The following is a 23,159-nucleotide window of genomic DNA, read 5'->3' on the forward strand; positions in this document are numbered from 1 at the left end:
CCGAAATGAATTAAAATTATATAAAATAGTTCGCACTTCAAACCTGCCATCTGCTGGCCGAACAGTTATATAACTGGTGTTCGTCCTAGTGTAGTAAAACATAATTTTAACCGGACGGCCTGCGTATGAAATTATCTCTTAATAAAAAAAATACATTAAAAAAAACAAAAAACAAAAAACAAAAAAACAAAAAAACAAAAAAAAACAGTTCATGCTAAGTTATTTAATAATTGTTAATCCACAATGTCATTTTTATATGTGCTAAAACTACAGTTACCACGAGCCTTTTCGGTCACTGCAGCTCAGTTATGACGTATGAAGTCTGCGACATTGACAACAAATGGAAGCTGCTGAATGGCAGTCGAAGTTCTAAACTAAAATAAAGCTTTATACGGCAGTGCGTTGTCTACTTGTGTTATGAAACAATTCGAAATAGATTTTTTTTTTTCTTTAGACCTTAGCAATGACTCTGAATTTCATTTCAGGGGTTCTCGCCGAAAAGCGTATGTTTTTGATAGGAATCTAAAGCTTAGTAATAAGTATTGACAACATGACTCTACCGGCTTTGCACAACACCGGAGTGCTTTACAGAAGGATTTTGTCACAATTTCCCCAGGATATCAGTTTAGCTTTTGCATATGGATCTGGCGTTTTCAAACAGCAAGGAACGAGCCAAGGTCAGATGGAGGTAACAATTGACAGCTATACACACAACACTAATGTACTCCACACTAATCTACAGTATATATACTACTACACTAGTACACACACACTAATGTACTCCACACTAATATACAGTATATATACTAGTACACTAATACACACACATACACATATGTGTGGTGGGTCAACTATACTTTTTAATTCACTTATACTTACCTTGTATGATTTCAGGAATTTAAAGAATAAAGAAAGTGGACTCCAATCGGTATTGGATAAATAGTGAAGTAAGGATGGGAAAAAGTACTTTAAACTAAGGATGCAAAATATAAGGCAGGTCAAAGGGAGAAAAATAGGTTGCTGTGACAGAAGGAATAACGCACAAATACAAAGTTTTAATAAAAGGGAGGAATGAATAAAGGAAAATGAAAAAGTACACTGTCTTTCAGAAATTTGGGGTCACCCAGACAATTTTTTTGTTTTCCTTCACCTTGCAGTATATATGCCTGGTAACAGAACAAGTAGTTTTATACTACTATATCCAGTAAACATATATGTTAAAGTTTGTGCTTGGGGACTTTGCTCCAGTAAAACTGTGCTGTCTGTATCATTTTTCATTCAGAAAAACATGCTGGACTTTGTGTTTGCGGTGGACGATCCAGTCACGTGGCATACCATGAATTTGCTGCAGAACCGTAAACATTACTCTATCCTTAAACTATTGGGACCTGCTATGATCAGCTCCTTACAGAGTGACCATGGAGCAGCTATGTACTACAACACGCTGGTGCCAGTTGATGGGAGGGTAAGATGGACCACAATCTCATTAAGATATGTAATTTTCAATAAATAAAAAGATACAGAAAATAATGTTTTTTTTTTCTTGTAGGTTATTAAGTATGGTGTGATAAGTACAGAGTGTCTAATTGATGACCTCATGCACTGGAAAAGCTTGTATGCTGCAGGGCGGCTTCACAAACCGGTGAGTATCTCATTACGACTCTCACTTCGTGAACTGTGTATGGATACATACAGATGTTCAGTGTTTTCCACAAATGAACAAGACTGTGGCGGCCCGCCACAGTCTCGTTTGGGCCCGCCACAGTCTCGTTTGCCCCTCCGCCGAAAAAAAAAAAGAAGATAATAATCAGATGCGTCAGTCAGCCGATTACACAGCTGTAGCCCACTCCACTCTACTACCTGCGAGAGCGCGCGCGGGTAGTAGAGTAGCATTTTAGAGTAGTATTTTATTTATTTATTTATTTATTTATTTAAGAGACGCAAGGGGAACGAGTAGGAAGAATGGGAGAACGAGCGAGATAGCGGTCGCATGTCTTAGCAGCACGCTGTTATTTTGTTATTGTTTTTCTGTATTATTGTTACCACAATAAAGTGGGTAAGCAAATACAGACTTCTCTCCTTCTTCCCCATATCCGGGGCATTACAATAGTTTGGATCGGACTTTTCGGCGAAAGTGAGCGGTGGACTGCCGTCTTGAACGGAAAGCAAACTTTGATTGAACTTGCGCGGAGAGGCGGGGCCCAAAATAAAGCCTTGCTCTATTTTCAGAGCGTTGGTCACAGTAAAATATTTATTAGTTCAAGTAGAGTAAAATGATACATATTCACGGTACAAGAACGTCGTTTCCGTGTCCATCGATAGGTAAGAAAAGGCTGTTTGTACGAGTGACGTGTGAGCGCTCCCGTCAGGGGGGGACATTTCGCGTGGAGTGGCTATTTTTCGGCACAACACCGGCGCGTCAACTTCAGACAATTACGGCTGACGAAACTTTGATAAATGCGCCCCCCCCCCCCCACACACACACACACACTTTCGCGAGCTCTGGGACACTCGAAAAATGACTCTCATACCTCTCCTTGCTAAGTTAATGGTACCTCGATGTGCGTTTGTGTGGAAATTTAGTTCACGAACAACGGGGAAAAAACTATTCACCTTCTCACCGAATCAAGTAAAACTCTTTACACTGCTATTAGAATTGCCCCAGTCCTGTAAATGGGTCAGTTGACAGAAGGACTGTTATTGTTGTGGTAATGTAGTACTTACGAGGGTCAAATAAAAAGGAAAAAGGAGGACTACGACGGCGGTCTGAAACCCGCGGCTCTCGGGCCGCATGCGGCTCTTTAGCGCTGCTTTTTTTTTTTTTTTTAATGGAAAAAGATGGGGGAGGGAAATATATTTTTTGTTTTAATAGGATTTCTAGGAGGACAAACATGACACAAACATTCTTTCAATTCATTAATATTGTAATGAAGTTAAACTTGTGGTGGCATCGTACAACAGAGTAGTCACGTGGTGCGCTATAGGATCCACTGCAGGGAAAATAAACATTTAATCATGAAGGCTAATTATGTATTTCTAGCCAACTTAGTCATTTTATAGTAGGCTAATATAGCTAGTATTGATAATTATAAGGCTTGTACAAGGCTTTGAATTTTTTGCTGCTCCAGACATACTGTATCAGTTTTTTTTGGGGGGGGGGGGGGGGTCAAATATGGCTCTTTCAACAGTTTGGGTTGCCAACCCTGAGTCACTACGAGATGTAAGTCGTACTATTGCTACGAGAAAAAAAGTCGCATTATTACATAGGGTAACGTAGCTGTAATCAGCTACGCATTTTACATACATGTCCCGTAGCTGAGAGCTATAACATTAGCCTAGCTAATGAAATATTTCAAATATATCTTTGTTATGGTTCTTCTTGGGGGAAAAAAATAATGAAGAAAAAAAAAAATTCGCCGTGGCACGACATGTTGAGGCTGTCCGACTCCGATGCAGCCCACCACCACAGTTTCAAAAAATCCTATGGGAAACACTGGATGTTGTATGCATTAAGGAATTAGAGCCTCACTGTACAGGGCAAGAAACGGTGAACAAAGAGAATATTTTGCTTTGAGGAACAAAACAACACGCATCCACAGAAAACGCCACCCCGCCCCATGACCGACCACTGCTCCTGCCTGTTGCCAGCACGAAAAGAGCACTCATCAACATCAACTCTCGCAAGGTAACAGGCCCAGATAATATCCCTGGTCGTGTGCTGAAGGACTGCGCTGAGCAACAAAAGCTAAATCTTCACTGATGTCTTCAAAACCTCACTAGAGCAAGCCATTGTCCCCTCTTGCTTTAAAATCGCTACCATCATACCCGTACCGAAGAAGTCATCACCAACCAACTTCAGTGACTACCGTCCTGGAGCACTGACTCCTATCATCATGAAGTGCTTTGAACGGCTGGTCACGTCACATATAAGATCCACCCTCCCACCCAATCTGGACCCCCTTACTGTTTGCATACAGGGCCCAAAGCTCCACAGATGATGCAATATGCTCTGCCCTCCACCCAAACCTCACCCACCTGGACAAGAGAAACTCATATGCGAAAATGCTGTTCGTGGAATTCAGTTCAGCATTTAACAGCATAATACCGCAACAACTCATTAGCAAATTGGACAAGCTAGGATTTAGCACCTCTCTCTGCAACTGGTTGTTGGCCTTCCTCAGCATGAGACCGCTAGCATTACGTGTCAGCAACCACATCTCAAGCACCATCACACTAAGCACAGGAGCCCCTGTGGCTGTGTTCTGAGCCCCATGCTCTTCACTCTGCTTACAGATGACTGCAAAACAACTTACAGCACCAATCATTTGGTAAAATATGCGGACGACACCACTTTGGTGGGCCTCATTACCAACGGCGATGAGACGCACTACAGGACTGAAGTGGACCTTTTTCGCCACGTGGTGCAGGGATAACAACCTCTTGATGAACATCAGCAAAACAAAGGAGATTGTTGTCAACTTCCAGGGAGGCCACAGCCAACACCTGTCACTGATCATGGGGCTGCCGTAGAGAGAGTAACCAGCACAAAATTCCTCGGCGTGCACATCGATGAGGATCTCTCTTGGGCCACCAACACCACATCACTAGCCAAGAAAGCATAGCGGGGTCTCTACTTCTTAAGGAAACTGAAGCACACTAGCGCCCCACTACCCATCAAGGCCACTTCTTACAGAGGGACCATTAAAAGCATCCTCACCAGCTGCATTGCTGTTTCGGGCAGGAGCTGCACAGACTGCAACATGAGAGCCCTACAGCGTATAGTGAACACAGCAAGCAAAATCATCAATGCTCCACTTCCTTTCCTGCAGGACTTCTACACCACCCGCCTCATTCGCAAAGCTGTCACAATTGTGAGAGATGTGACACACCCAGAGCACAACTTTTTCAGCTTGCTGCCCTCTGGAAGGAGGTATAGGAGCCTCAGGTCCAGAATCACCAGACTGACAAACAGCTTCATCCACCAGGCCGTCAGGATGTTGAACTCCCTCCTTTGCCTCCCATCATTGACTTCCACACATACACACACATACACGCACAGAGCACTTTAGTAATTTACTATCTCTTAAGAACTACTTGGGCCTTGCAATACACAACAATGGACGGTCTCAGTTGTTGTCTGTCACTACATCACTTTATTATTATTGTTACCAGTCATGTTCGTATTTCAATGGATGTAAGTCCTATGTTATGTGTCTTTCATAGGGATAGAGAGAGAAACACAATTTCGTTTTCTTTGTATGTGCATATGAAGAAGATGACAATAAAGCTGACTTAGGACTTAGGACTTATGATGTAGTCAAAAATTTTGCATGAATAGTAGTAGGAACATATACATTGTAACAAAACCATATTTTTCTGTTTTATAAGAATACTGTAAAAACCAAATCTGATCTGAAAAAAAGTAGCCAAAAAGCAGTGACAGTTCTAGGATTTTTCTGGAACAGGGGCCAAGAAGGGGCCACATGTAACCCTGAGGAGCCAAGTGTGGCAGCTATCTTTGTTCCATGTTTGTTTTGTTCAACAAGGCAATAGGTATATTATACTGCATGTGGCTGTAAAACATCTTTGCTTGACAAAGATGCACAACGAACCGCTTGTCTTCTCAACAGGGTTCAATGATACGCCTTATGTTAAAATAGGCTGAACTGCTGATAAACCGTGCTTTATTATATAAAGCCCAAATAACATAAAACACCAAAATATGAGGGGAAATGTTCTTTACAGGGTTGTAATTGTGGGCATAGTTATTATGAATGATGCTGTTGTATTCGGGTTTCTCTGTAGGTGAAGTTGCTGGTGCAGGGTGATAATGGAAAGCTGCGTGCCGCGATGGTAGCCAACCTGAAAAGCGCTGTAACGGCATCATTCCTTATGCTTCCGGAAAGTTTCAGCGAGGAGGAGCTTTTCCTGCAGATTGCTGGTCTTTCTTACGCTGGTACATAAAATTATATCTACATTGTTTAGAGTCTACAGACTGAACTGGACAATTACCAACACATGCGTCCACATTAGGGCTACAGCTATCGAATATTTTAGTAATCGAGTAATCGACTGAAAATTCTATCGATTAATCGAGTAATCGGATAAAACATTTTATTTATTTATTTTTTTTTTTTTTAGGTAAAGAGCAATTATAAATATACATGAGAAAAAAAGACATTTAATCCAATATTGAACCATTTTCAGTCAATCAATGTCTTTATTTCCGATGTACATTGTTGAAAACAGCCAACAATTGCATCTCAGATGTGACTAGAAAAAAAATTCACTGCTTTCACTCAAAAAACTTCTAGATCTTATTAAAAAAAAAAAAAAAAACATATTTCTTACCTAAAAATGTAATTACGCTTGATAACACACATCACTTGAAAGCTACGTGCTTTTCCCACGTGTTTCAATTCAATTTCCATTTGTGTCAAGCTATTTTTAAGTTCTAGTTAAGTTTTAAGTTAGTCTAAACTGTAAGTACTGATAGGATTTTGAGTTTTTGCAGTGTTCAAAATAAATGTATGATACCTGCTGTATTGGAGCACATTAGGGACCAGTGCTACTACAGTGTTTTATTCAGCAATGACTACTGAGCTAAAACTGACAGTTAGCTTTATTATGTTTTAATTTTACACCCTCATCACTCTGCAGCGCTGTGTTTTTACAGATTAAATAAAGCCTGTATGTAAGACACGTTAGCAACGCATCGACAGTGGTCATAATCAATAGAAACCTAGCCCTCTGAAGGGCTAACGTTTCGTAAGCGAGTGACAGTAACGTTATATTTATTAGCGCTGAAAAGTCTACTGCTTAAAGATGGCGGCTGTTTACTAACGCTGCCCAGATGCGGCCGAGTCTGTCATTTCGCATCTAGTTCTAAATGCATGCTATATCTATGAGGTCCTCGGACATTAGCTGCAACCATACTAACATCATGCGGGCGTACTTTTTAGCAACGTCGGCGTAGTTTGTAGCGGCTGTCGGCTGCAGTAAGTTTTTTTAAAAAATTATTTTATTGCTTCTTCTTCTATGTGCGTGACGTCAGCGGGTTGTCCCGCATTAAAAGTAGTCCGGGCAAAACGTGATGCTTGGAGCTGGCAAAATTAAACGATTCCTCGAGGTGAATAAAATTACTCGGATCAGTTTTTAAACTCGAGTTACTCGAGTTGCTCGAGTATTCGTTTCAGCTCTAGTCCACATAGTTAATGACTAGGGCATGTTAAGTTAATTAGTAGTTAAATAGTTCAGTGCTTATTGATTGCCCAGGGCAACTAAAATATCGCAAAGAGCAAACGGATTTTTAAAAAAAAAAAACACAAAAAAAAAACATTCTTGGTCAGCTCACTTCTGTTTGTCAATTTTGTTTTGGAAAACTCAAGTACAGGATTGCCTTTTTAATTGGCTGTTATTGTGATTCAAAATTTTGGACCAAAACTAATGTCTAATGTCACTTCAATAAAAATTAGCTGAAAAACCCCACACATTATGCAACACTTCAGTCCCTGTCGCCTGGTGTGCCGTGGGCCTAATACACCCTCACAAATTAGATGAAACACTTGCTATTGCCTTGTGTGTGACTGGTTCATTACTCAGACTTGCGATCTGTCAAGGAAAACATGTGATGTGGTCCTTTCAAGGTGATTTCCGGATGGTGATAGGAGAGGATAAATCCAAGGTCGCCAACATAGTTAATGACAACATCGAGCACTTTCGGATTCTCTACAGTAACATCTTACGGGACTGCCCGCAAGTGGTCTACAAGCCCCAACAAGGAAAACTGGAGGTATGCTTCTGTGTCAGTTTGGTAATTTTTTGTAGCCATTTTTTAATTATATTATTCATGTTGTACTGATAAAATTTGACACCGTAAATCATGAAATTCTTCTGCCCAAATTAACCGATTTCAATTTTTCATTGGATGTATATCTGTGGATACAATCTTATTTAGAATTCAGTAGACAGTGTTTCTCCATTAACAGTGTCAGATCAACATTTCTAGATGTCCCTGTTGGCCTGCCTCAGGGATCAATACTTGGCCCACTTTTATTTTCTTTGTATGTTAATGACTTGCCAAATTCATGTGTTGAATTTCTAATGTACGCTGACGATGCTGCCTCCTTCACTAGTGCAAAAAAATACTCGTCGCAGCTTCTACTCCACATTAGCTATGGTTCCTATAAATGATTGGCTCAACAAATCTTGCCTTCTATTAAACACATCTAAAACTGTTCGTATGATGTTTGCAAAGAAACCTGTTTACATCAAACATTCAGGTGTATTTTCGGGAGGACAGGAACTACAAATTGTTTCTGAATTCAAGTACCTTGGAGTGACACTCGATTGCACACTTTCTTTTATATGCTATATTAAAAAAATATGTAATATTGTCAAATTCAACCTGGACAATTTTAAACAAATAAGATCTTTCATAACATTTGGGGCTGCTAGAATGTTTCTACACTCAATGAGTTTATCACACATTAAATATTGCATTACATGTTGGCAACTGTAAATACATGCAGTAACATAGAATCACTCTACAAGAAATTGTTAAAGGTCCTTGCCGGACAACCAATGTCATACCATGTTTGTAACATTTTAAAAAAGTAGTATTTATTCAGCCTTGAGAATTTCCAATTTTTTAAAAACTTCTTGTCTAATGTACAATGTGTTACATGGACTTACCCCACCTCCCATGTCGGACTTCTTTTAAAAAAGGGGCTCACAGTGGTTTCAGGACCAGGGCGTCCTCTAGAGGGGACTGTGAGTTCCCAATCAGAAAAACGGCCTTCGGTCGCAATTCTCTCTCTGTAAAGGGAAGTAAAATCTGGAACAGTTTACCACTCGCCATCAAGGAGTTTCCCACAATACAAACCTTCAAAACTCAGCTCAAGCAGTGGTTGAAAGTAAATCAGTCCTGCAGTCACTGCAGAGCTGCAGCTATCGAATATTTTAGTAATCGACTGAAAATTGCATCTCCAATATGACTAGAATAAAAAAAAGACTAATTCACTGCTTTCACTCAAAAAAACTTCTAAATCTCATAAAAAATATATATACAGTGCCTTGCAAAAGTATTCGGCCCCCTTGAATCTTGCAACCTTTCGCCACATTTCAGGCTTCAAACATAAAGATATGAAATTTAATTTTTTTGTCAAGAATCAACAACAAGTGGGACACAATCGTGAAGTGGAACAACATCTATTGGATAATTTAAACTTTTTTAACAAATAAAAAACTAAAAAGTGGGGCGTGCAATATTATTCGGCCCCTTTACTTTCAGTGCAGCAAACTCACTCCAGAAGTTCAGTGAGGATCTCTGAATGATCCAATGTTGTCCTAAATGACCGATGATGATAAATAGAATCCACCTGTGTGTAATCAAGTCTCCGTATAAATGCACCTGCTCTGTGATAGTCTCAGGGTTCTGTTTAAAGTGCAGAGAGCATTATGAAAACCAAGGAACACACCAGGCAGGTCCAAGATTCTGTTGTGGAGAAGTTTAAAGCCGGCTTTGGATACAAAAAGATTTCCCAAGCTTTAAACATCTCAAGGAGCACTGTGCAAGCCATCATATTGAAATGGAAGGAGCATCAGACCACTGCAAATCTACCAAGACCCGGCCGTCCTTCCAAACTTTCTTCTCAAACAAGAAGAAAACTGATCAGAGATGCAGCCAAGAGGCCCATGATCACTCTGGATGAACTGCAGAGATCTACAGCTGAGGTGGGAGAGTCTGTCCATAGGACAACAATCAGTCGCACACTGCACAAATCTGGCCTTTATGGAAGAGTGGCAAGAAGAAAGCCATTTCCCAAAGATATCCATAAAAAGTCTCGTTTAAAGTTTGCCACAAGCCACCTGGGAGACACACCAAACATGTGGAAGAAGGTGCTCTGGTCAGATGAAACCAAAATTGAACTTTTTGGCCACAATGCAAAACGATATGTTTGGCGTAAAAGCAACACAGCTCATCACCCTGAACACACCATCCCCACTGTCAAACATGGTGGTGGCAGCATCATGGTTTGGGCCTGCTTTTCTTCAGCAGGGACAGGGAAGATGGTTAAAATTGACAGGAAGATGGATGCAGCCAAATACAGGAACATTCTGGAAGAAAACCTGTTGGTATCTGCACAAGACCTGAGACTGGGACGGAGATTTATCTTCCAACAGGACAATGATCCAAAACATAAAGCCAAATCTACAATGGAATGGTTCAAAAATAAACGTATCCAGGTGTTAGAATGGCCAAGTCAAAGTCCAGACCTGAATCCAATCGAGAATTTGTGGAAAGAGCTGAAGACTGCTGTTCACAAACACTCTCCATCCAACCTCACTGAGCTCGAGCTGTTTTGCAAGGAAGAATGGGCAAGAATGTCAGTGTCTCGATGTGCAAAACTGATAGAAACATACCCCAAGCGACTTGCAGCTGTAATTGGAGCAAAAGGTGGCGCTACAAAGTATTAACGCAAGGGGGCCGAATAATATTGCACGCCCCACTTTTCAGTTTTTTATTTGTTAAAAAAGTTTAAATTATCCAATAAATTTTGTTCCACTTCACGATTGTGTCCCACTTGTTGTTGATTCTTGACAAAAAATTAAAATTTTATATCTTTATGTTTGAAGCCTGAAATGTGGCGAAAGGTTGCAAGGTTCAAGAGGGCCGAATACTTTTGCAAGGCACTGTATATATGCATACAGTACATTATCCAATAAATTTTGTTCCACTTCACGATTGTGTCCCACTTGTTGTTGATTCTTGACAAAAAATTAAAATTTTATATCTTTATGTTTGAAGCCTGAAATGTGGCGAAAGGTTGCAAGGTTCAAGAGGGCCGAATACTTTTGCAAGGCACTGTATATATGCTGTATATATATATATATATATATATATATATATATATATATATATATATATATATATATATATTAGGGCTGTCAAAATTATCGCGTTAACGGGCGTTAATTAATTTTAAAAATTAATCACGTTAAAATATTTGACGCAATTAACGCAGATGCCCCGCTCAGAGAGTTTGAAATGACAGTACACATTGAAGCGCTCACTTGTTGTGTTTTATGGAGTTTTGCCGCCCTCTGCTGGCGCTTGGGTGCGACTGATTTTATAGGCATCCATGAGCATTGAGTAAGTAATTATTGACATCAACAATGGCGGGCTACTAGCAGTGTTGTTAATTTTACTTTAAAAAAGTAATTAATTACAGTTACAAATTACTTCTCCTAAAAAGTAATTGCGTTAGTAACTCAGTTACCTGAATGTAAGAGTAATTAGTTACTTGGCAAAGTAACTAGTGATATTTTTTTTTTTCCTCAAAAAAAAACAAAAACAAAAAAAAAACACAGGTCACACAATGTGAAGCTTAAAGGGTTTGGGGGACAATTGGCCCTAGCCCAATTCTTTACCCTCCACTTAACTAGACACAAGGGTATTACGATAACTAGCTAGTAACCTTTGCTATGTGTGGAAGTCATTTAAAGTCGTGAATCAATCGTTAAAGTTGTTAAAATTTCTCCCGTTATTGCATTAGTTCCCTTCTGTCTACTTTAAACATGTGTAAGTTTTTAAATTGTTTCATCATTTAAAGATAGATTTAAGTTAAGATTTTGCCGATTTAGGAGCATTTTAGATTTAAAAAAATTACTTAGGTTCGCTAGGAAGGATCTCTACATCAGGGCCTTCCTGAGAGGTTTACTGCTTTAAGATGGCGGCTGTTTACAAACGCATGTAGTCCTTAAAACATGTTGGCAATGCAGCAGTGTCTGCCATTTGCATCTAGTTCTATAATATGATATCTACCGTGTCATGTGGGTGTAGTTTGTCGGCTATGGCTGCAGTCAGGTATTATTGGAGCCACCTAGCATCGCGGTTGCAACGGCGTCTTCCCCACTCCTGCTCTGCTCTCGTCCCCGTGAGTCCGTTTCTCTCAGACTTTTTTTTATTCAACCAACTTAGTAACGCATAGTAACGCACGCCTTTCCCGCCTCAGTAACGGTAACGGCGTTGCCAAGATGAGAAAAGTAATTAATTAGATTACTCATTACTGAAAAAAATAACGCCGTTAGTAACGCCGTTATATTGTAACGCCGTTATTAACAACACTGGCTACTAGTTTATTTTTTGATTGAAAATTTTACAAATTTTATTGAAACGAAAACATTAAGAGGGGTTTTAATATAAAATTTCTCTAACTTGTACAACATTTTTCTATTAAGAACTACAAGTCTTTCTATCCATGGATCGCTTTAACAGAATGTTAATAATGTTAATGCCATCTTGTTGATTTATTTTTTATAATAAACAAATAGTCCCTATGTACCGTATGTTGAATGTATATATCCATCTTGTGTCTTATCTTTCCATTCCAACAATAATTTACAGAAAAATATGGCATATTTTATAGATGGTTTGAATTGCGATTAATTGCAAGTAATTACGATGAATTTTTAAGCTGTAATTAACTCGATTAAAAATTTTAATCGTTTGACAGCCCTAATAAATATATTTCTTACCTAAAAATGTCATTACGCTTGATAACACACATCACCTAAAAGTTAGGTGTTTTTCCCACGTTTCAATTGAATTTCTGTTTGTGTCAAGGTATTTTTAAGGTTTAGTTAAGTTTTAAGTTAGTCTAAACCAGGGGTCAGCAACCTTTTTGGTGTGGAGGGCCACTTTCAAATTTTCTTGTCAATCAGTGTGCCACCCCAAGATTTATGACGCGCAACCGAATGTTTATATTCAGCAGAGCTGGAATTTTACTCCAAACAAAAAAAACATGGACATACATCTAATTTGTATAACTACCATTCGTCTTCATCAATTAACTAAAAACTAATGCATATTGTCGAAAATATCAAAACTTGAAAATAAGTGCAACAGTAATAACAGCTGTACAGCTGCACCATTTTATGCAAACATATCACACACACACACCCCAGCACGCAAAGGGGAACAGGTGTGATTCTCAGTGCAGGTCTCTCACAGTACAGAGAGCCTTCAAAGTCAGAACAGCCGACTCTTACATTTTGTCTTGTTCACTAGCAACTTAAACAGTGAATTATATGCACAATTTTAGATTTTATATTACAAATATAAAAGATACCTACTTTAATGTGTTCCTTGGCCCTGCTTTCTATGAATTTTCATGTTTTGTCTCATAGTGGCGTTTGACACTTGTTGTGCGACACACAACTCTCTCGAGGCATAATGCACAAAAAGAGCTACCAGAAGTAACCAGGCAACCAGTTGTTACCGGTATCCCCAAGGGGCCGCTGTCCCCTACAATATGATCGGCTTGCTAGTTAAGCGTAGAAGAAGAATTGGGCGTCTGGGCGAGAAAAAGAGAGGGAGCGAAGGAAGGTGTTGAGAGAGAGCGGAGAGCGCCGTGAAAAGGAGAGAAGAGGCTGTGTCCCCCGCTGGTTTTTGTTAAAAGTCTCCAGTAAAACGCCATCCAACGCGTCACAGTGTTTTTATACACATTGCCACCTCTCCGAAGTAAGCACCGGACGAATCGACGGCAACGAGCCACGTTAATCGCCGGTCCACTCCATACTACAGTGCAAGCATCGCTTCACCCGCTGCCCTGACCTGACGGCTGGCAATCGGGGTCCAACCGGAGTGTTGCGATGCGCCGGGACAGGGGTGTACAGCCTCGTATCTTAAGCGACCGGCCTACGCGCCGGGGCGAGGGTGTGACATCGGGATCTCAATTCAAAGTTAAAGCGACGGGGCTCCCGGCGCGGACGCCGGCGATTCGCCGGCTGTCTACTCGCTTACTGGTCCGCCGGCCTCCACGCTGGGGCTTGGAGTAACAGTACCAAAAAGTGCAGATTGGTAACACTGTGTACTTCCACCAGCTCTCTGACTGGTTGGCTTCGTGACTCGTTAGTAGCGGGTGCTGAATTGAGCGCGCAGAATTGAGCGCGCAGAGGAAAAAAAAAAAACGACGAGCACAGGAATCGAGAAATTGAAGAGCTGGAAGTGTGCTCAAAATCCATAATTGTTCGCAAATAACGGTATAGGCAGAGGGGTCGGGAGGGACGCTCCTGTAAAGCCCTAAATAACAGGGTGTGCAACTAAAAATGTCTTAATTTCAGGTTAAAAAAATATATATATATATATTATTTTGCCATGCGCTCGCGTGTCACTGGTTAACCCTTCGCGTGCCAGTGCTGACACGCGTGTCATAGGTTGCCGACCCCTGGTCTAAACTGTTAAGTCCTGATCTGATTTTGAGTTTTTGTAGTGTTCAAAATAAATGTATGATACCTGCTGTTTTGGTGCACATTAGGGACCAGTGCTACTTGGTGTTTTATCCAGCAATGACTACTGAGATAAAATTGACAGATAGGATTATTAAGTTTTTATTTTACACCCTCATCACTCTACAGCAGTATGTTTTCACAGATTAAATAAAGTCTGTATGTAAGACACGTTAGCCACACATCGACAGTGGTCATAATTAATAGAAACCTAGCCCTCCGCAGGGCTAACGTTACTTGAGCGAGTGACAGTAACGTTAATCCTATTTATTAGCACTGAGAAGTCTACTGCTTTAAGATGGCGGCTGTTTACGAATGCTGCCGAGTCTATCATTTCGCATCGAGTCCTACATTCATGTGATATCTATGAGACAGATCAGACTCTACCTACAACCACCGTAGCATCGTGCGGGCGTAGTTTTTAGCAACGTCGGCGTAGTTTGTAGCGGCTGTCGGCTAAAGTAAGGTTTTTTTAATTGCTTCTTCATCTACGCACGTGACGTCAGCACGTTGTTCCGTTTTTAAAGTAGTCTGGGCAAAACGTGATTCCTAGAGCTGGCAAAATTAAACGATTCCTCGAGGTGAATAAAATGACTCGGATCAGTTTTTAAACTTGATTTACTTGAGTTGCTCGAGTATTTGTTTCAGCTCTAAATCACGGACTCTTAAATTTTTAGTAACCTAATGTTTTGTGCTGTTTTATTGTAATCTTTTGATCATTTTTGCCTTTTTGTGCCTTTAGGTTACCTGCCTTGGGACTGCAGATGCAAATTAGCATTTTTGCTGCAATCTAGCATATTTACATCTTTTAGATGTTCATCAATGTGCACTGTCCCTGCTAAATAAATAAATGAATAAAATAAAAAAATAATATTGGAAATAATACCGTAATACATTTTATTTCAAGCACCTTTCAAAACACTCAAGGACACAGTACAAGAGATATATTAAGAATTAACGAACACAAATTAGATGCGTGAAAAGGACACTCCAGAGAAGCTATTTAAAGCTTTTAGTAGGGGCCCAGCGTTCCACAAAAATGTTATATTGGCGAGATATGTTTATCCTTATGAATGTGGACAGCATACACATACACACACCCATGCACATACATACAATTAACTATCGGCAATTACAACATTGTGGTTACATTGGATTTTATATGAAATACCGCAGTAATGTTATTCAAAGCATATTAAACATACATTGTTAGGAGTTGTGTTTTGAGTTTTTTTTAATGGAAATGGAGTGTGACATTTTAAGTATTTTGTCAAGTTCATATAATGCTAAAGCTTGTACACTTTAGCCTTCTTTTTCTTCCCAGTAATTAGATTTTTTTCCTGGTAGTATACAGTATGTGTGCTGAGGAGTACAGATTGGGTTAAGGTCACCTAATTTATGGTTTAGTTTATGGACGATCTGATACATTACACAAGTATTTTGAAAGTAGTTGTGCTCTTTAAGCCTCAAAAGGTGGTATCGGTGAAAAATCATTTTAGTTGGAACATTGAACTCAGACCATATTAGGACACATATTTTTCTATAGTATTTCAAGATTTTTTAGATACGTTGGAAATCTGCTGCACCATATGATATTACATTATTGTAAATGTGGTTCAAATAAAGATTTATACAGAATGAGAAGTGTAGAGAATGGGAGATAATGTCTCAGTTTAAAGAACATGGCAGCATATTTCAATAGTTTAGTTATGAGATCAATATGGTTTTTAAAGTTAAGGTACTCATCAATGTGGTTCCCCAGAAATTTTGTAGAGCCGACTCTTTTAATGTTTTCTTTTTTATTTTAAGGCAGATTTGTTTAATGGCATGTTTTTATGGGAGCAAAACACATTGTCATTTGTTTTATTGATATTTACAGAGAAATGATTACGTTTGAACCATGTGTCTATTTTCTCCAACTCTCTATTTACGATTTGCTCAAGTGTGTTTGGATTTTTGCTGGAAGAGAACATATTTGTATAATCAGCAAATATTACTTTATGCAAAACATATGAGGAATTAGCAAAGCAGGATAAAAGTAATAGAAAATTAAGAGGTTGACGCAAAACAGCTAAGGATCAAGGTGGGTAAGAAAGATTGAACAGATGAGTTTTGAGTCGGGATTTGAAAAGTGACAGCGTATATAGTATGCTGCGAAGCTCATGGGGTGGAGAGTTGGGGGGGCAGAGTGACTAAACGCTCTGGAACTGAAGGCAGTGAGACAGGCATGAGGGACACAGATAGAGGGTAGAAGAAGAACGAATTGAACTGAGGGGAGTGTTATTACAGAGGATGTTAGATATATAGGATTGGGACAGGCCGTAAACCTCTTTAAAGGTGATGAGAATCTTGTAGATAATTCTTTAATTGGGAGCCAGTGGAGTTGAGGGAGGATGGGGGGATGTGGTGGGCGCTGTAGTGATTAGGCGTGCTGCTAAATTTTGGAGGAACTGCAGTTTGTGGAGGGATTTATTAGAGAGAACAAAGAACAGTGAGTTACAATAGTCAATCTGGGAGGTGACTAGACTGCAAACAAGAGTGGCGGCAGTGTAGGGGGTGAGAGAAGGAAGGAGATAAGGGATATTACGACAGTGGAAGTAGTCTGATCTGGTAATGTTGTTAATATGGGAGCGGATAGAGGGCGTGCTGTTGAGGATGACACCCAGACTCTTAACCTGAGTGGAAGGAGAGATGTGTGCGTTATTGGTGGAAATAGAGAAGTTATTGTCATTAGTGAACATGGCAGGGATACCGACAAGAAGGACTTCTGATTCAGTTACTCCGTTCGGTTATGTCTTACAGACATGTGACATTCAAAGATTGACGTCAACGCTATGGGATTCATCATGATGAAGTTCATATGTTTATTCTATTCAATAAATGTGATTGTTTTGTCAATTTTATTAAAATAACAGGTGAATTAAAAACACGCTGCCTGTATAGGAATAAAGGCTCTTCTTTTGCAGACCTGTTCTGATCAGAACCTGCCAGGGCATTTGTTTAAAAAGCCTAATGACGGTAAACGATGACCTCGCTATGTGTTATGTAACGATTTATCAAGCAGTTCCATTCTTCATCTTAAATGTTTTTCTAGGTCTTTTCAGTAGCTTCTTTTAGTTCTTGTTTATTCCTGAGCAGTGTTGTTTTCGTCAATGATGACTATAACGAAAATATTTTGTTGGATTTTTCATGACAATGATGAGACGATAACCAGCTAAAACATGTTTTGGAAGACTAAAACATAATGACACGAATGCCAGATTTCGTCTGATGAGACGAGAACGAGATGAAAATGCACCATAGTTTCTGTCACATGTTCGCAATGTGTGATATTTTATGTTTAGTTAGCCTGCGTTGTAGCAGTGTCTGGTTGTGTCACTCATGTGACATGCTTCACGCCACAAACTCAGCCACTAGTGTCCTCTCCAGTCTCCACATCGCTTGTTTTGAGACACACATGCTAAGATTTGTCTTCTTCTCTTGGCAAGAGCATAGCATTCACATTCGCTTTAGCATCAGTCTTTTGCTAATGGCGAACGTCCTCTTAAACTCTCGGACAGCTTTTTTTACATACAGTTCGTGGCATCCTGGTGGGTATTATTTCTTTATTTTACAGACGTAAACATTTCTGTTAAACGTCGACTAAAACTCGACAAAATTAGTCTTGAGTTCTCGTCAACAAAAACACGACAAAGACAAACACATTTTCAGATGACTAAAATATGAATCAGTAAAATAAATATTATCGTCCAAAAGACTGACTAAGACGAAAATTAAAAGGGCGACCAAAAACAACACTGTTTCTGAGGGTTCCTCCTTTAGTCTCAGTTTCAAGAGGAGAAATGCTTACTGTATTGGATTAAGAGCCAGTGACTGACTTGGCCATTCTAATACTTCTAATACTAAGACTCTCCTTTTGCCCTTGATGAAGCCCTCTGTCGTGTTGGATATGTGTTTAGGTCATTGTCTTGCTTCATGGTGAAGGTTATCCCAATAAGTTTGAATGAATTTGTTTGTAAATTACCAGACAACATGGTTTTGTAGCCTTTGAAATTCTGCTGCAACCATGAGTTACATCATCAATAAAGAAAACGGTGATGATTCTGCAGAAGCAGCCATGCAACGGGCCTTGACATTTTCACCACCATGCTTCACAGATGATCTTGGGTCTTTTGGATTATAAGAAGATCCCTTCGATCACTTTGGTAGAGTTTAATTTTGGTCTCATAAGACCATAAAACCTGGTTCCAAAGTTTTGTGGCTCATCTCGTTGTACTTAGCTAAATTCAATTTTGCCTTCCAATTCTTTTTGGGGATGAATAGTTTTTATCTTGTGGCGTGGCCTGAATATTTTTTCTTACTAAGTCGACTTCAAAAGTGGATTATCATGCCTACTCCCTTGCTTTGTGGAGGTTTGCAATGATGGTTTCTTCACACCTCTCACTGTTTCTGTAATTAACTGCTGTTGATACCCATGGCCTAACTGTTCAATGTCTCTTGCTCAGTGAATAGTAATTTTTTCTCTCTCTTTCGGGACCTTCCAAATAGTTTATTAGCCATGCCCGATGTTTGTGGAATAGCTCTGATTGATTTTCCCTGTTCCCTCTTTCCAATTAAGGGTTGCTTTTCTCCAATTGACAACTTTATGGTCTCTTATGTTTGCTTAACAGCAAATACATGTGAAACACAAAGACAAAACAAGCACTATGTAATGTTTAGGTTATGTATCTTAGGGCAAGACCTGAGCAACTAGAAATACCCATCAGTCTGGTTCCAGTTCTTTGTCGGGGGTGGTTTTAAACAAAAGTTGTTCTGTCCCGATTTATTTAACATATCTAGATGTAAATACATTGAAATAGCCATCCATTTTCAACACCACTTATCCATCGTGGGGTGTTGGAACCTACTGTATATCAGCTGACCTCGGGTAAAAGACAGACTACGTCCTAAACTGGTCGCCAGTCAGTTGTAGGGCATTTACGAAGACGGACAATCATTTGCATCCAAAATTACACCACCGCCGAATGGGAATTGATACCACACCGGTGGAAACCGAAGTCAGGCGAATGCACCATTACACCATCGGTCACTTTTCCATTAAATAATAGCTTGAATTATGAACTTTTGTCTGTCTCTCTGTCTGTTCGTCCGTCCGTCTGTCTGTCAACTTTTACCTGTCAACTCCTATGGTTTGCCTGTATTTTGTATGGGATTTTTAACGGATATGCGTACAGTAAAAAAAAAGATACGTGAAAAAACGTTTAAAAAAACAAAGTAAAACTAAAAACTAATTATATTGTAAACATCATTAGTTTTCAATGGTTTATTTGCAACCGAGAGCATGAACGCGACCACTGTAAGACGTAGCCAACTCACGCAGTGCATGTATGGACAGAATGTAAAACACAATGTTTCACACATCAATGTTGCAACTTTTAGAATAAATGATCCCCCCCCCCCCCCCCCCAAACTATTTGTAGTCGTTAATAGAGAATGTTAAGTTTCATAGATATCGATGAAGTCCATTTAAATTTTATCTCGTAATATTGCTAACACTGTGTATTGCAATCACAAAGGGGAAGTTCCAAATGTTTTACATTAAGCTTAATCTTTGAGTTAGCAGTGGTTTAATTCACCAGTAGAGATGATTTCAACAAACTCCATGCAGTTTGTCAGATTTTTGTTAGTTTCAGGGCTCTGGAGTGGCTAAGCTAGCACGAGTCAATAGTCCCCCGCTAACTCGAAGATTAAGCCTAATGTCAAAAATGATTAACTTTAGCTGCTTTAATATTATTCAGATTTAATTTGAAAAATTATGAACTGTAAAACATTTGCATAGTGTATAATTTCTTCAAAGCGAGGACTGTCGAGGGTTTTGTTACCCATTTTACCACCAAATGTTATTGTATGGCTTGTACCAACCGTGTAAGTTATGTTTCATTTTTTATGGCTTTCACGCTTTTGCCATCGTTGACATGTCAAGACATCATTACAACAAAAAGTAACTTATATCCCAATTTAAAAGACTATTTCAATCCCAAACCAATCGAGGTTCATTGAATTCATTTGCAGGTCGACAAAAGCCCAGAAGGCCAGTTTGTCCAGTTGATGGCGCTTCCTCGCACCTTGCAGCAGAGGATTACAAAACTGGTGGATCCTCCTGGGAAGAATAGGGATGTGGAGGAGATATTGCTGCAGATGGCTCAGGACCCCGACTGTGGAGTAGTTGTGCAGCAAGGTAAGAGGGACATATAATATGATGTCTGTTTTTTAAGAGAAACAACTTTTGGAATAATATACTTGAATCTCTGGCACTCGCCCAACAATCAAGTGTAAAATTCCACATCCAAGTCAACTTTTTGTGAGCCACTACATATATTCCAGGGGAAAGTACCAGAAGACATTTAATGAGAGCACCAGCGTATATAAACACATAGCTTCTTCTGAATTGTCCCAATGCACGCACCTACCGCTGAGTTAATTTGAGACTTCTGAAGACTCTGAGACTCCTTCCATTGATGATCACCCGTCCACAGGCAGACTGCAAGTAAATTAAGCTTTTTTTTTATGTTCTTCAGGAATCTCCTCAATTGTGAAATCATCCAGTATAACACAGAGTATCAAAGGAATTGCGACAGCTGGTAAGTTTCCCCCTGTTGGATATTTTTTTTTCTTTTCATAATAAATACAATTGTCTTTTGCCTATTGTCTCTTTTTCTCAGGCATGTGGAAGACCGTGTCCTATAGCGCTAAGAAACTTATAAAGATGTGGAAGGGCTGGAAGAGGAAACCATCAATTTCACAGACTTCCTGATCTACGTTTGGCCTTGGAATCAGTCATCATCTTTTCTTAAAACGTAACAAACTGGAATTTAAACACTTTTCTCACATCAAATCTATGAATTGAATACAGCCACGCCAAGGTGATAAATTCAATTTTGAAGTAATAAACTTGCCCTTAAACAAACAAACATATGCCATGTTTACGTGCAGTCACTATTCAGTCAGTAATCTTTGTTTTTTTTTTTTCTTTTAAACATTCAGAATAACCTGTTCACATGAGTAAGCATAGAGGGTTACTGTATAATAATTGTAATCAATCAGGGCATTTAGATCCAAACTGCAACACATGGGCACTATCTCCATATACAGAGCTTGAAGAAAACCGTGTCATTTCTGTTGATAAATGACATAATGCTCAAGTCTTCCAGTAAGCTAATGCAGTGATCACCAAAAGTGGGGTGCACTGTTGCATTTCACAGGTTTCACCATGTTTGCGGCAACAATTATTTCCTGTACTTAAAGGACCATTATTTCTTGTGAAATTGTTATGCGCAGAACATTAATGAACGTTCCTGTCAAAGGGGATATCCCAAAAGGTGTACAGGACTATATATGTCAAGACAAAAACAGGTCAACAAAGCACATGCATTACTGGAACCGTGTCCTATGGTGTGATGAGATGGGCGGGTTTTCTTGTGTACCGCCTTCAAAAGAGGCTTCCCCTGGGGTGACAGCCATGCACACCAATTTGATGTAGAGTACTGCGTATGGTCCGAGCACTAACAGGCTGACCCCTCCCACATCTTCAATCTCTGCAGCAATGCTGACAGCACTCCTGTAACAAGTCACATGAAAGTTTGGAGGGAAAATAACAAGCAGTACTCAATTTGGACATTTAGGGATGTGCATTTCTTCATAGGGGTGTACTCACTTTTGTTGCCATGGGTTTAGATATTAATGGCTATATTTTTTAGTTATTTTGAGGGGAAAATAAATTTACTCTATTATATAAGCTGCACACAGACTACTTTTCATTATGTCAAAGTTTCATTTTGTCAGTGTTGTCCCATCCAAAGATATACTTAAATATCTGCAGAAATGCGAGGCGTGTACTCACTTTTGTGATACATTGTATCACCAAAAAATGTACGCAAGTACAGGTAAAAAAATATTTGCTGAAAAGAAACCTCAAATAATGAGTAACGTGAGTAACTGCTTAAGATGTTACTTTTTTTTTCTTAAACAATGGTATTTGTTTTCTTAGCACAAGGTTATCTATATGAACTGTTATTATACTGTCCTATAACATATTACACATGAAGCCAATAAAATACAACCCCCCCTCCAAAAAAAAAAACATTGAATTATGTCGAGAGAAAAAAAATCTACAGAAATGAAGCATTATTTGTCCAAAGACATACATGAGTGACCTCTAGTGTAGAAAACATATTTCCTATTATGAAACTAAAAGGATCATATCTCCGGTTTCCCGTGGTCAATTGAAAACAGATGGAAATTAAAATCCGTGCTTTGTTTCAACTCATGTTGACAGCTATGTCAAATACTTTATTTTTTACGGTGCTTTAAAGATGCCACATGATTGAACAGGCTGGCGTGATCATAGGCAAGCTTGATTGCGTCTCTGGCTTTAAATAAAAAAAAAAATAAATAAATAAATAAAAAAAGTAGAAATAAATAAGAGTAGTGTTTCTTTTTCACAAATCTACTCGAGTAAAAGCAAAAAATATGGCTTAGTAAAACTACTCTTATAGTTTTCTCGAAAAGCTACTTAAGTAAATGTAACTGAGTAAATCTAACGTGCTACTACCTACCTCTGCCCTCGGGCAAAAATTGGATTTTTAAAAACCTAGTGACATGATAGCATCAAGCGTAACGTTTTTTTGTTTTTTTTTTTACTTATTGTGGTGTTCATTTTTTTGGATTACTATTTGTTTATATTATTATTATAATATATATATTATATATAATAATATAATATACAGTGCCTTGCAAAAGTATTCGGCCCCCTTGAACCTTGCAACCTTTCGCCACATTTCAGGCTTCAAACATAAAGATATAAAATT

At 39.1% G+C, this 23,159-nt stretch overlaps 1 protein-coding gene across 2 annotated transcripts; it reads left to right on the top strand.

Annotated features, from left to right (window-relative positions):
* Window positions 1-335: 335 nt before the first annotated feature.
* On the top strand, window positions 336-22,926 carry tamm41 (TAM41 mitochondrial translocator assembly and maintenance homolog). 2 transcript variants are annotated; one of them, XM_057845291.1, is made up of 8 exons: window positions 336-677; window positions 1,283-1,465; window positions 1,550-1,642; window positions 5,806-5,956; window positions 7,647-7,792; window positions 20,365-20,530; window positions 20,871-20,933; window positions 21,015-22,926. In XM_057845291.1, exons 1-8 carry the CDS (start codon window positions 639-641, stop codon window positions 21,104-21,106), a joined length of 933 nt encoding a protein of 310 aa, XP_057701274.1. In that variant the 5' UTR covers window positions 336-638; the 3' UTR covers window positions 21,107-22,926. The 2 variants fall into 2 exon arrangements, with proteins under 2 accessions (XP_057701274.1, XP_057701272.1); XM_057845289.1 differs by having other exon boundaries at window positions 336-688; window positions 21,015-22,925.
* Window positions 22,927-23,159: the final 233 nt, after the last annotated feature.

The sequence above is a fragment of the Corythoichthys intestinalis genome, chromosome 9 (genome assembly GCF_030265065.1).
Source record: "Corythoichthys intestinalis isolate RoL2023-P3 chromosome 9, ASM3026506v1, whole genome shotgun sequence".
Lineage (NCBI taxonomy): Eukaryota > Metazoa > Chordata > Actinopteri > Syngnathiformes > Syngnathidae > Corythoichthys > Corythoichthys intestinalis.

Coding starts and splice junctions, on each gene's coding strand:
- tamm41 (XM_057845289.1), top strand. CDS start 551: ATGACTCTACCGGCTTTGCACAACACCGGAGTGCTTTACAGAAGGATT. Junction 5,957..7,646: donor TGCTGGTCTTTCTTACGCTG/GTACATAAAATT, acceptor GGTCCTTTCAAG/GTGATTTCCGGATGGTGATA. Junction 20,531..20,870: donor TGGAGTAGTTGTGCAGCAAG/GTAAGAGGGACA, acceptor TATGTTCTTCAG/GAATCTCCTCAATTGTGAAA.